At 67.5% G+C, this 11,444-nt stretch overlaps 1 protein-coding gene across 7 annotated transcripts in view; it reads left to right on the plus strand.

Annotated features, from left to right (window-relative positions):
- Positions 1-8,569, plus strand: part of MTA1 (metastasis associated 1) — a 34,756-nt gene extending 26,187 nt beyond the window's left edge. For 2 of the 7 annotated variants that reach the window (XM_030320151.1, XM_030320154.1), the window contains 14 exons: positions 132-231; positions 543-731; positions 1,782-1,856; positions 1,952-2,010; positions 2,326-2,441; positions 2,669-2,820; positions 2,913-3,102; positions 3,239-3,328; positions 4,317-4,469; positions 4,596-4,631; positions 6,337-6,348; positions 7,223-7,254; positions 7,608-7,759; positions 7,903-8,569. In XM_030320151.1, coding sequence (XP_030176011.1) covers positions 132-231; positions 543-731; positions 1,782-1,856; positions 1,952-2,010; positions 2,326-2,441; positions 2,669-2,820; positions 2,913-3,102; positions 3,239-3,328; positions 4,317-4,469; positions 4,596-4,631; positions 6,337-6,348; positions 7,223-7,254; positions 7,608-7,759; positions 7,903-8,053 — 1,507 coding nt within the window. In that variant the 3' untranslated portion in view covers positions 8,054-8,569. Of the gene's footprint in view, positions 1-131; positions 232-542; positions 732-1,781; positions 1,857-1,951; positions 2,011-2,325; positions 2,442-2,668; positions 2,821-2,912; positions 3,103-3,238; positions 3,329-4,316; positions 4,470-4,595; positions 4,632-6,336; positions 6,349-7,222; positions 7,255-7,607; positions 7,760-7,902 lie in introns of those variants that run through there. The other 5 variants (XM_030320152.1, XM_030320155.1, XM_030320153.1 and 2 more) reach the window with 3 other exon arrangements.
- Positions 8,570-11,444: the final 2,875 nt, after the last annotated feature.

An 11,444-nucleotide genomic window follows, 5' to 3' on the forward strand; every position in this document is an offset into this window, starting at 1 on the left:
GCTCTGTCCCTGGTACCTGGGGCCTCCTAGCCAGCCGTGTCCTCTCATCTTGGTGTGCTCCGGGTTTGGCCAGGGTGCCCTCTGTACGTCGGGCTCCCGTGGTCAGTGTCTCCCTGCCCCCACCCCCCCAGCTCTGTGGGCACCTTCGCAAGAGCTCTGGACTGCAGCAGCTCCGTCCGACAGCCCAGCCTGCACATGAGCGCCGCGGCCGCCTCCCGGGACATCACCTTGGTGAGGGGGCTGCATGCTGGGGCGTCTGCACAGGACCCCGTCCGGTTGTTGCCGGGGCCAGCTGTGTCCGGCCTCCCGGCAGGTGGCTCCATGAGGCTGGGGTCGTCCATCCATCCCGTGCCCTCCCGGAGAGCCCACCGGGCTAGGCGTGGGAGCGAGCCCCCCTCCATCTCTCCTGCGCCCCCGCTGCCTCCTGCGACCGTCCTCATCTCTTCCCGGGTGGGTGGGCTGGCCAGCCCTGCCTGGGGCGTCTGCGGGTCCTCGCAGCAGCTGGGACACGACCCGGGTGACCTCCGCGTGTCCTGCTACAGTTCCATGCCATGGACACGCTGCACAAGAGCGTGTACGACGTTGCCAAGGCCATCTCGGCGCTGGTGCCACAGGGCGGGCCCGTGCTCTGCAGGGACGAGATGGAAGAGTGGTCCGCCTCGGAGGCCAGCCTTTTCGAGGAGGCCCTGGAGAAGTACGGGAAGGACTTCACGGACATTCAGCAAGACTTTGTGAGTGCCACATGGTGGGCTCGGGGCCCCACTCCCCAGGGCCACCGTGTGTCAGCCCCACCGTGTGTTTGCGGCTCCCGGAAGGCGGGGCCAAGAGCTGCACCTGCTGCCAGGTCCAAGGTCAGCGGCGCTGGGCATCACGCTGGGCGTCACCCCGGGCTCCCGGCACTGACCTCTGTGCTTGTGTGAGTTGTTGGCTGCTGTTAACCAGCTGAGCTCGTCTTTAGGCGTCTTTGTATTGTGTCCCTGGAGAGTGTCCCTCCTGGGAATGACTGTCCGAGCAGGGCCCGTGCCCTCGGGGACCCCTCCCAGCCCTTAGGACCTGTGAAAACACACACTCGTCTAAAAGGAGATCAGCCTCCACCACAGCGAACCCAGTGGGTCGCCGGCAGGACCTCCAGGTGGGGCTGGGACACACAGGCAGGCCAGTATCTGATTTAGCGTCACAGGTGGGCTGGCTTCTGGGAAGCCTCCGGAGGCCAGAAGGGACCCGCCAAAGGTGGAGGGGCCCAGCGGAGGGGAGAGCCGCTGTCCTGACTCGCCCAGAGTCTGATAGGAGTAACACAGAGTCCCAGATACAGGGAGCAAGGCCCTCTCAGGAAATAGCAGCCGCTAGAAGACGGGGCCGCAGATAACGCCCAGCCAGGCTCCCATGGCGGCCACAGGACGGGGGCCCCAACTTAGAGACCACGCGGCCACCTCCGTGACAGGTTGAGTGGACGCAGCACAGACGGGTTTCGTAGCTAAATCCACGCCACGGACACGCTTCCTCTGCGTTCAGAGGACACTGTTTCCGTAGGCAGAGCAGGAAGGGCTGGCCCGACAGGAGCCCCTGGGCTTCAAAGCTGGTGCCGGAAGCAGCGGTGCGAACAGAACTCGGGAGTTGTGTTGCTGACGCTTCGGGAACTTGGAGTCCTTGGGAGGGGCACCGCTAGGCCGCGTGTGCAGGGGAAAGGGACTCGGGGGCGGGTGGGGGGGGGGCGGGGGGGAGGGAGGGGCCCTGGCCGGGGAGGGGCCCTCTGCGGCCTCACGCCCCGCCCTCTCGTGCAGCTGCCATGGAAGTCGCTCACCAGCATCATCGAGTACTACTACATGTGGAAGACCACCGACAGATACGTGCAGCAGGTGGGTGCCCGTGGGGACGCTGGGGGCTGGGGACACGGGGCCAGTGGGCCGCCCTCCCCCACCTGCATCCCCTCACACGTGGCTCCTGTTTCCAGAAACGCTTGAAAGCAGCGGAGGCGGAGAGCAAGTTAAAGCAAGTGTATATTCCCAACTAGTGAGTGCGCCCTCCACCTGTCCACGTGTCCACGTGTCCTCACCACCCTTGGGGCTGCAGACTGGGCAGGCCCCTGTCATCCCTTCGGCCGCTGGGGCGGGTGTGGAGCGGCTCTCAGGAAGCACGGGCTCCAGGACTCGAGCCCACCCGGCCTGGGGCTCCACTTGGGAGCTGAGCACAGCTCTGGTGGCCAAGAGACCGCCTGCCCTGGGCGTGGACGGGGGCTGCCAGTGCCTGACAGCCTCAGTTTCCGGGGAGCTGCACACAGGCGGCGTGGCACTCCCATGACGTCCTCCCTCTCTCCCTTACCCTAAGTAACAAGCCAAACCCGAACCAGATCAGCGTCAATAACGTCAAGGCAGGCGTGGTGAATGGGGCCGGGGCGCCAGGCCAGAGCCCTGGGGCCGGCCGAGCCTGCGAGAGCTGTTACAGTAAGTGCCCGCCGCCTGGCATCGGGGCCCACCCCCAGCGCTGGGCGCCCTGCACCGTCCTGGGGTCCTGGCCAGGGCGGGGGGCGGGGGTCACTCCCTGCCCGGGGAAGCCCTCGTCTTGGGTCGGTGGGGGCGGCTCGGCGGGGGGCGGGCGACACTGTGGAATGCTCTCTGCCGTCACTGGTTCTGCTTAAGGACCCGTCTATTTCCAACTTTGTTGTTCGTAGCCGCCCAGTCTTACCAGTGGTATTCTTGGGGTCCCCCTAACATGCAGTGTCGCCTCTGCGCCTCTTGCTGGACATATTGGAAGAAATATGGTGGCTTGAAAATGCCAACCCGGTTAGATGGAGAGAGGCCAGGACCAAACCGCAGTAACATGGTAAGTGGGCGCCCCTCCCCGCCCCCACGCGTGGCCGTGCGCCCGGCCCGCGGTCATGGCGCTGTGTCGGGGCGGCGCGCCCCCTTCCGCAGAGCCCCCATGGCATCCCAGCGCGGAGCAGCGGGAGCCCCAAGTTCGCCATGAAGACGAGACAGGCCTTCTACCTGCACACCACCAAGCTCACGCGCATCGCCCGGCGCCTGTGCCGAGAGATCCTGCGCCCGTGGCACGCGGCCCGACACCCCTACATGCCCATCAACAGCGCGGCCATCAAGGCTGAGTGTGAGTGGTGCCCTCCCCCTCCGTCCCGAGCCCTGTGCCCTGTGCCCGCAGGAGGGGCCTGCCGGTGCTCTGGGGGTGCCCCATTGGGAGCTCTGGCCCTGGGCCCCTCTCACGTATGCCGGGCCCCCGCACACAGGCACAGCCCGGCTGCCCGAAGCCTCCCAGAGCCCACTGGTGCTGAAGCAGGCCGTGCGGAAGCCTCTGGAAGCTGTGCTCCGGTACCTAGGTAAGCCTACCCCAGCCCTGCACGGCCAGCGAGGCCAGCCGGCGGCCGCCTGGGGGGGAGGGGCATGCCTTCCCGCAGCCCCCGACCGCTGCCCAGGCCCCTGAGCTGCCTGTGTGTTGCTGCAGCCTGTAGGGGCCTGGGGGTCCTGGGTTTGGGTTGGACACACCCAGGACAGGCGCCCCCTGCAGACACCCACCGGGGTTCTCCACCGCCCGTCCCTGAGGGAAGGCCCACTGCGGGGTGAGCTGAACCAAAGCACCTGGCCAGCAGCTCCCAGCGCGGGCTCTGGTGGCCTGGGGACCCTCAACACCTTGGCCAGTGCCCTCTGCCTCCGCTTTGCCCACCACTCTGCCAGCCGTAGGCGGCTTGTCCTGGGGGCTCAGCCAGCGAGCTTGGGCAGGAGGGAACAGAGCCAGCCACCTCTCTGGGCTCGGGGCGGGGTCACGAGTCAGTCCCTCCCAGCACGGAGGTGTCTGACCTTCTGGGAAGGACATTCCAGAACCGTGAGCTAAGTGTGTCCCGTGTAGACACGAGAGCGTTTGGCGTCATCGGATGTCTAGGGTCTGGGTCTTGGGGCTGGGCCTCAGCCCCCCTGAAAGCCATGAAGGGCTGGGAGGCCTTGGCAGGTATGAGCCTGAGCCTGCCGTGGCCAGCCCTCAGTGGGGCGTGTCCTTTGGCTGGGCCAACCCCGGCTGTTAATTCATCGTCTGGCCAGCGGCCAGCCCTCTGCCATCAGCTCCGGTGGCCTGGACCTGGACGCCTCTGATGGGCCTGCTTGTTTACGGGCCTGTGTCTGGAGCCTGCGAGCTGCTGGCAGTTACCCAGTGACCCGCCGGGCCCAGCCCTGCTTGCGGGACGCCCAGGGGTGTGGGATGGGGGGTGTCTCCCCGGTGGGCCCTGTGGTCGTCCTCCGCCGGGATGGGCCAGGGGTGCTGCCGTGTGCGTTCGCTGCCCGCAGACCGGGCCCCTCCCGTGTTGCTCCCGACAGAGACCCACCCCCGCCCCCCCAAGCCCGACCCCGTGAAGAGCGTGTCCGGCGTGCTCAGCGGCCTGACCCCTGCCAAGTCGGCCCCCGTCATCAACAACGGCTCCCCCACCATCTTGGGCAAGAGGAGCTACGAGCAGCACAACGGGGTGGACGGTGAGTCCCCGGCGGGGCGGCCGGCGCGGCCTGCCGGCCCTGGGGTGCCCGGCCCCGCCCCCGCCGCACCCCTGCGTGCTGACCGTGTTCTCTCTCCCTCTCTCTCCCGTCGCCGGGCGCTGGCAGGCAACATGAAGAAGCGCCTCTTGATGCCCAGTAGGGGTAAGGCCCGGGGCGGCCGCGGCGCGGCTGCTGTGCTCTCGCGTGCATGGTGCACGGCGGGCGGCTCAGGGCACGCCCGCGGGGCAGTCCACGTGGGCTGGGCCGCACCCCGCTCCCCGTGCTCCCCCCCCGACTCGCCCAGACGCCGCCTCCCGCCCCGGGGCCTCTGGCTGGTGGGCCGTCCCCTCCCTCCCGGCCCGGTGCCCGGTCAGTGGACTGTCCTCTCGTGTGGCCCTGGCGCCCCCGCCGCCTGCCTGTACTGTCTGCCATCGCGCTGTGACCGCCCGCATGCCGTCAGCCTCAGCTCGCGTGGCTGCCCGTGCTGTGCCTACGACCCTCTTGTGCGCCCTGCCCGTTTTGGGGGGGGGGGGTGTGGGGGGGGCTTTGGGACCCTGGCCTCCCCAGTGGGGCAGATAGGACCGAGCTGTGGGCTGCACGTGGTCCGCACGGCACAGGGAGGTGCCCCCAAGGGAAGGGGTCCCAGAGCCGAGGCAGCGACACCCTCTCCCGAGTGGGGTGGGACACCCAGGGGAAGGGGACTGAGGTCGGCGGAGGGGGGGTGCGGGGCGGGAGGGGCAGGTGCATTGAGACCCTGCCACCACAAGCACCCAGGTTGGCAGTGCCTGGGGGAGCAGGACTCTGGGTTGTCCGGGCCCGTCTGTGGTCGCTCCCCCAGTGACTCGGGGCCTTGCTTTGCTCCCTTAGCTGGGCAGGGGGCACCCACGGTCTCTTCGGCTGCTCCCAAAGAAGGTGCTAGGAGAGGGGTGGCCACGGTGGCAGGGAGGGGCCGCTGGGCCCCGGAGGGTTGGCCCTCAGCAGGATCCGTGTGGGAGGGAGGCAGAGGGGGGCCAGGAGGGGCGATCTTGGGAGGATTGGGGTCTCGGCGTGGGCACTCCACGCTGTGGGCCGGCAAGCGTGGTCATGCCCGGAGCCCTTGCCCGGGCTCAGGACCGACGAGCTGCTTCTCGGGGTGCCGGCCACGGTGCTGGGCCAGGCATGGGGACCTGTGGGTGGCAGCAGGCGGCGCCCATCCAGCCCGGCCTTGTCCTTGCCTCTCGGCCGCGTCAGGAGCCCCGGCAGGCGCGTCCTGTGGGGTCAGCCGGTGGCCCTGGTGCCAGCTCCTGCCCTTGCACTCCCTGTGGCCTGCCCTGGGTCCCCGGTGCCCCTGCCGTCACTCCTGGCCCGCCCACCCTTCTCTCGGCGGCCAGCCCCCACCCCGTGCCCGTCTCCGCAGTGGGGGCTGGCCGGCTTGCTCTCTGCTAGATACCCGTGAATGATCTCATTCCACAGAAGTCAGCGGGCGTCTTTGGGGCTCCCTTTTTAAAAAGCGCTTCACGAGCAGGGTGGATAAAGTTAATTACTTCTATCGGTTTATCCAAATCGGTGGGCTTCCGTGTCTCCCTCAGTCTTAGCATGTGGTGGTGTGGTCGGGGGTGCCCCCTGCCCAGGAGACCACAGGCTGGCCACCTGAGGCACCACCGGGCAGCCTGGGCCCAGGGGCATTGCCAGACTGTTGGGCAGGCACGAGCTGAGCTCTGGGCCAGGGCCTGGACTCGGGTGCCCTTGGGGCCTTAACTCACTAACCCAGCCCACCAGGCACATGCGCTCTGCACCCACCGCCCTCGGCCCCCGGCAGCGCACACGCTCATTGTCTAACTAACGCTAACCGTGTGTTCTCTTCCCTCTGCGCCCATCGCTCTGATAGGCACTTACCTGGGTAAGTAGTGCTGGGTCTCGGGGCTGCAGGCCACGTGCCGGAGCCCCTCCCTCTGCCCTGCCTAGGGCTCCCCCAGCGAGGAGGGGGTTTGCAGGGGGGCGGGCCGGGCAGCCGCTCGGGAAATGGACCTTGGCCAAGAAGCATATCTGGGAAGAGCTGGTTCTGGGGGGCCTCTGGCAGGACTCGCTCGCACACGGGCACACTCGCGTCCGTGTGCACGCTCACTGGCACAGGTGGAGCAGGGGAGACAGTGGCAGGCCTGGGCTCACCCGGCTTCTCTGCCCAGGTCTTCACCGGCATGCATTCGCAAGTCGGGAGCCTCGCGTGCCCGTGGCAGGGGTCGGGGGGACCGTGACCTAGGACGGTGACTTCTCCAAGTCACGGGCCGAGGCCCGCAGCCCCAGACCCTCAGCCCGTGGGGTGGAAGCGCCTGGGTCCCGGGCACTGCTAGAAGCTCCCGTCTGCTCCTCCAGGGCAGCTAGCCCCAGGGTCGGCGAGGGATGCTTGGAGCCCCTGGGGAAGAAGCCCAGTGGGGCCCGAGGAGAGGCCGCCTGGGAGAGGGGGTCCTGGTGCCGCTGTGTTTTATCGCTGTGCTAGGCGTTGCCTGGCTGCCGTGTAAACCAGGCTCCCACCGTCTTGGCCCCATCCAGGGCAGGCAGCCCGCGTGTCACAGAACCGAGACTCCTGGCCTTCCGCCTAGAGCCCACGCCAGTGCCGCCCTCACTGGCTGGGCCAGAGGTGGCCCTCAGAGCCCCCAAGAGCTGTGGGATCGTGTGGGGGCTGCTTGGGCTAGGCTGGGACCATGGGAGGACGTGGCCCCAGGTTTCCCGCCCTTTGGCTGAGGGGGCTCACGTTCTCTTCTCCCCGTTGTCAGGTCTGGCGAACCACGGGCAGACCAGGCACATGGTAAGAGCAAGGCCGGGCCCCAGCGGGACCCCTGCCCCCGCCCCCGCCCCTGTCCCCGCCCTGGCAGGACCCCCCGCCCCAGTGCGCAAGCACAACGTGTGTCCGCGCACGGCTCCCTGGGCTGGTGGCGGGGAGGCCTGGGTGGCCCTGTCGGGCCCTGTGTCAGGAGTATCAGGGAGGCTCAGCGGGACCGGGAGGGGGCCAGCTCCAGGGTGCCCCTGGCCCTCAGTGGGTCCCCTGCCTGCCCAGAGGGCCAGGCCTGAATGCCTCCTGCTGGGACTGCTGCCTTGGGGGTTTCGCGGTGCAGCGTGGAGGCCCCCAGGGCGTCGTCCTCAGGCCTCCCCTTGCCACAGGGACCAAGCCGGAACCTCCTGCTCAATGGGAAGTCCTACCCCACCAAAGTGCGCCTGATCCGGGGGGGCTCCCTGCCCCCTGTCAAGCGGCGGAGGATGAACTGGATCGATGCTCCTGACGATGTGTTCTACATGGCCACCGAGGAAACCAGGTGGGGGCCTCCCCGAGGCTGGCAGCGTGGGGGGTCCAGGGGACCTCCCTGAGGCTGGGAGGGGGCCGGGTTGCCTCCCCGGAGGCTAGGGGGGCAGGGGGCCTCCGCTCCCTGGTCACCTGCTGGCGTCGCTGCGTTCACAGGAAGATCCGCAAGCTGCTATCGTCCTCGGAGACCAAGCGTGCCGCCCGTAGGCCCTACAAGCCCATCGCCCTGCGCCAGAGCCAGGCCCTGCCCCTGCGGCCGCCCCCACCGGCCCCTGTCAATGACGAGCCCATCGTCATCGAGGACTAGGTGCCCCGCTGCCCGGCGAGGCCACTCCGACCACAGCCCGCGCCCCCGCCCGCCCGCCCGCCCGCCCCTGCCCGGTTTTGGTAGTGCTCCCCTCCTGCCCCCCCCCCCCCCCCCCCCCCCCCCCCCCCCCCCCCGCAGAGAAACTGCTCCTCCGGGCGCCTCGGGGGCAAGTGCCCTTTCACTTACTCCCAGAAAGCCCGGGAGTCGTTTTTAGCTTTGTGTTTACTTTTTGGCCGGAGCGGAGCTGAGGAGCCGCCCAGGAGCCCGCGCCACCCTGTGGGCCTCGCGTGCGGCCGCAAGTTTTGTTGTGTTCTGTTGAAGGTGCCATTTTAAATTTTATTTTTATTACTTTTTTTGTAGATGAACTTAAGCTCTGTAAACTTACATCTGGAATGTTAGGATCGGCATGGCCAGCGGCCGCCGAGCTGCCTGGTGGGGTTGGCCCCTGGTCTTTTCAAGTAATTTTCATATTAAAAAAAAACAAAGAAAAAAAAAGTTATAAAAAGAAAAAACCAACTGGCCCTTCCCGTGTCTTTTGTCCCCTGTCCCTCTCCTTGCCTTGAGCCTTGGGTCTGTCCTGTCCCCCCCGAGCACCCCAGGGCACAGCTCACTTACCAGGGTTGGGTCAAGGGTGGCCTGGCAGTGTGCCAGGCAGGTGGGCACCTCAAGGCCAGAGATACCGTCCATAGGCAGGAGGACCCTTGAGAAAAAGCCCCAGCGAGCAGCATGTGGCCCCTGGCTTTCCTGGCCTCCAGGCTGGGCTGGGGTTTTGTCCTTCCCTCACCTCTACCCCCACACCTGTCTCCTGCAGGGCCTGGCCCAGTGACCCCGTTTCCCATGAAGGAGCTGAGACCCCTCCACCTTACCCCCCCCCCCTCCCCGGCCACAACCATGTCTGGCTGAGGCAGGGAGTGGCCTGGACCTGGCCTTGGACCCAGACTGGCAGGTGCCTGGCTCCCGTGGCCGAATGGCTCCCCTCCCAGCAGGGCAAGCCAGCACAGCTGGGTCAGGCCAGCCCACCGCCCTCTCCTGGCAGAGCCCTGCCCCAGCTGTCTGAGGATTTCTGCCCAGACCTGCAGGGTCAGCCCCCAGCAGGTGTGGAGTTTCCAGAGTGAGAATTTGCTCAGATTTCAGCAAGTACGTTGTTTTCAGAAATTCTACCTGTGGCCATTCCTCGGCACCCACCTTTGCAGGCCAGCAAGACAGGTGCGAGCCGTCTAACCACTGAGGAGAGGGGTCGGGGGGGGGGGGGGGAGGACACCTCTCTGCCACCCCAGCTGGCCCGGAGAAGGGTGAGCTGGGCCCTCCTGGGGCGGGGCTCCCACCTCCTTCCTCCTGGAGCCCCGCCTCCTGCCCTCCCAGCCCTGCTGTGACAGGGTGCACATCTCAGCCAGGAATTCAAATAGAAACTACTTGTGCTCCCCCGCGGGAGACAGATAAGGGAGTCCTGGCTGCCCACCTCGAGCCCGTGATGGGGCCCCGTAAGGTGACAGGCCGGGGTGTTGAAGCAGCGGCCCCACCCAGCCACTTCAATCCGCAGCCTGGCGCCCCTGCCCTGCCCGCTCCGAGACTCAGATGTGGCGTCTCTGGCGGGCGCCAGGCTGACAAAACTGGGCTTCCTGGGAGCCTCTTCCCAACCTGGGGGTCTGAGGAAGGGGCAGGGAGCTTCCTGAGGCCCCCTTCCCTCCTCCTCAGACGGGGGGTGGGCATCTCAGGCGAGCAGGAGTCGTCCCCATGGGGGCCCCGGCCTGCACGCCTCCAAAGCCCCCTGTCCTTCCCGGGCTTCCTGCCACCTACCACCGAGCCCAGCCCCGGGGTCCCCACATCAGAGCCAAGATGTCCCCCGGGTGCTATTTGCCAACGTCTCCAGGACGCCGTGCCACTGTGGCCCCGGGGGAGGGACCTGCGCTCACGCCTGGCTGGCTAGCTGCTTTCCTGGACACCCGCTGTCCTCATCCATCCCACTGCCCGGTCCCTGCCCCCATCTGTAGCCTTCTGTGGTCTCAGAGGAGGACACTGCTGTCACATCAGGGAGCCTCCGGTCAGGCCCAGGACTGTAGTTGGGTGCGGGACACCTGTCCCCCAACCTGCCCCCCCCCTCCCCGGTCCCTGGGGTGTCTGGCCAGTTCCAACATAGTTTCCTTTGCTATGCCTCCTCACTCTCCAGGCAGGGCTGGGCCCTGGGCCCTGGGCCCCTCCCACACAGCCTCCTTACAGAAGACACCTGATACCTGATGCTGAGCCTCAGCAAGCAGGGGGCTGTGAATGCCTGACCTGTGGGGAGCCCCATCGCGGGCCACCCTATCTGGAAGAGGACCGCGGAGGCCTCCCCACCCCCCTTGCCTGCCTTGCCTGGCAAGAGGCCAGAGTCAGGGTGCAGACGGGAAAGGGGCTGGTCAGGCTGGTCAGTCAGGCTTGGGACCACATGTTTCTAGGCTGCTGTCCTCACAGTAACAGCAGTGGATAGAGTGTGAGTGCAGGGCATGGGCGGGGAGGGGAGGGCAGGAGCTGGCCAAGGCAGGACTGCCATGAAAGTCCGGGTTCTGGAGGGCCTGGTTCTAAGGGCCATGGGACACTGGCTTGCTCACTCCTCTAGTGTGCAAATACGCCTGGCACCAGGGGCCCGGCGGGTGCATCCGGCAGAGGATGGGGGGTGGGGGTGGGGAGGCAGACCTTGGTGTCCAGCACAGAACCTCCAAGATACACAGTGGGGGGCCCAGGGGCCTGGAGGGAGCTGCCCAGACTGGACGGGGTCATTTGGGCTTGGGGTTCTGTCCATTTGCCAGGCTGGAGGTCCAGGGAAGGGCTTATTGGGAGGTAGAGCCCCAAGGGAGGAGACCAGGGGGTCCTCCTGGGCCCCCCGGGAAGGGTAGGACCCGGTTTTTCAGACTCCATGATGGGGGCAGGGAGGGTTGGGAGGGATCAGGCAGGCCCCTGTGGGGAGGGGGACCTTGAGGGGATCCCTAGCTCTCCGGCTTTGGGGCCAGGAGGCTGGAGGTCAGAGGCCCCTGGGCACGGAGCTAGTGGGTCCAGAGGAGGGATGCAGGAGGCATCCTGCAGCGGTGGTGGGGGCGCAGGCGGATGGCAGTGCCAGCCCGCTGGGCACCTGCACGGAGAGCACGCCGGGGGGGTCACCCCTCTTCTCTCCCATTTCTACTGCCCCTGGGTGGAGAGCCTGGGGAGAGTGCCTCCCAAGCCGGCAGCACGCCCAGGTCCCCTGCTGCCCGGCGCCCTCCCCCTCTTTCGCTTCCAGCAGTTTCTCTCCCGCTGTTTTTGGAAGCGTCGGGCGCCCTGCCTTCCACCCACTGAGCTTCAGCACCGTCGACGGTGTCAGGCGGGGGCGGGCGGCGGGGCAGGACCAGGGCCCGGCCAGGTGGCCGCGCCCCGCGGG

Source organism: Lynx canadensis, chromosome B3 (assembly GCF_007474595.2).
Source record: "Lynx canadensis isolate LIC74 chromosome B3, mLynCan4.pri.v2, whole genome shotgun sequence".
Taxonomy (NCBI): Eukaryota; Metazoa; Chordata; class Mammalia; order Carnivora; family Felidae; genus Lynx; species Lynx canadensis.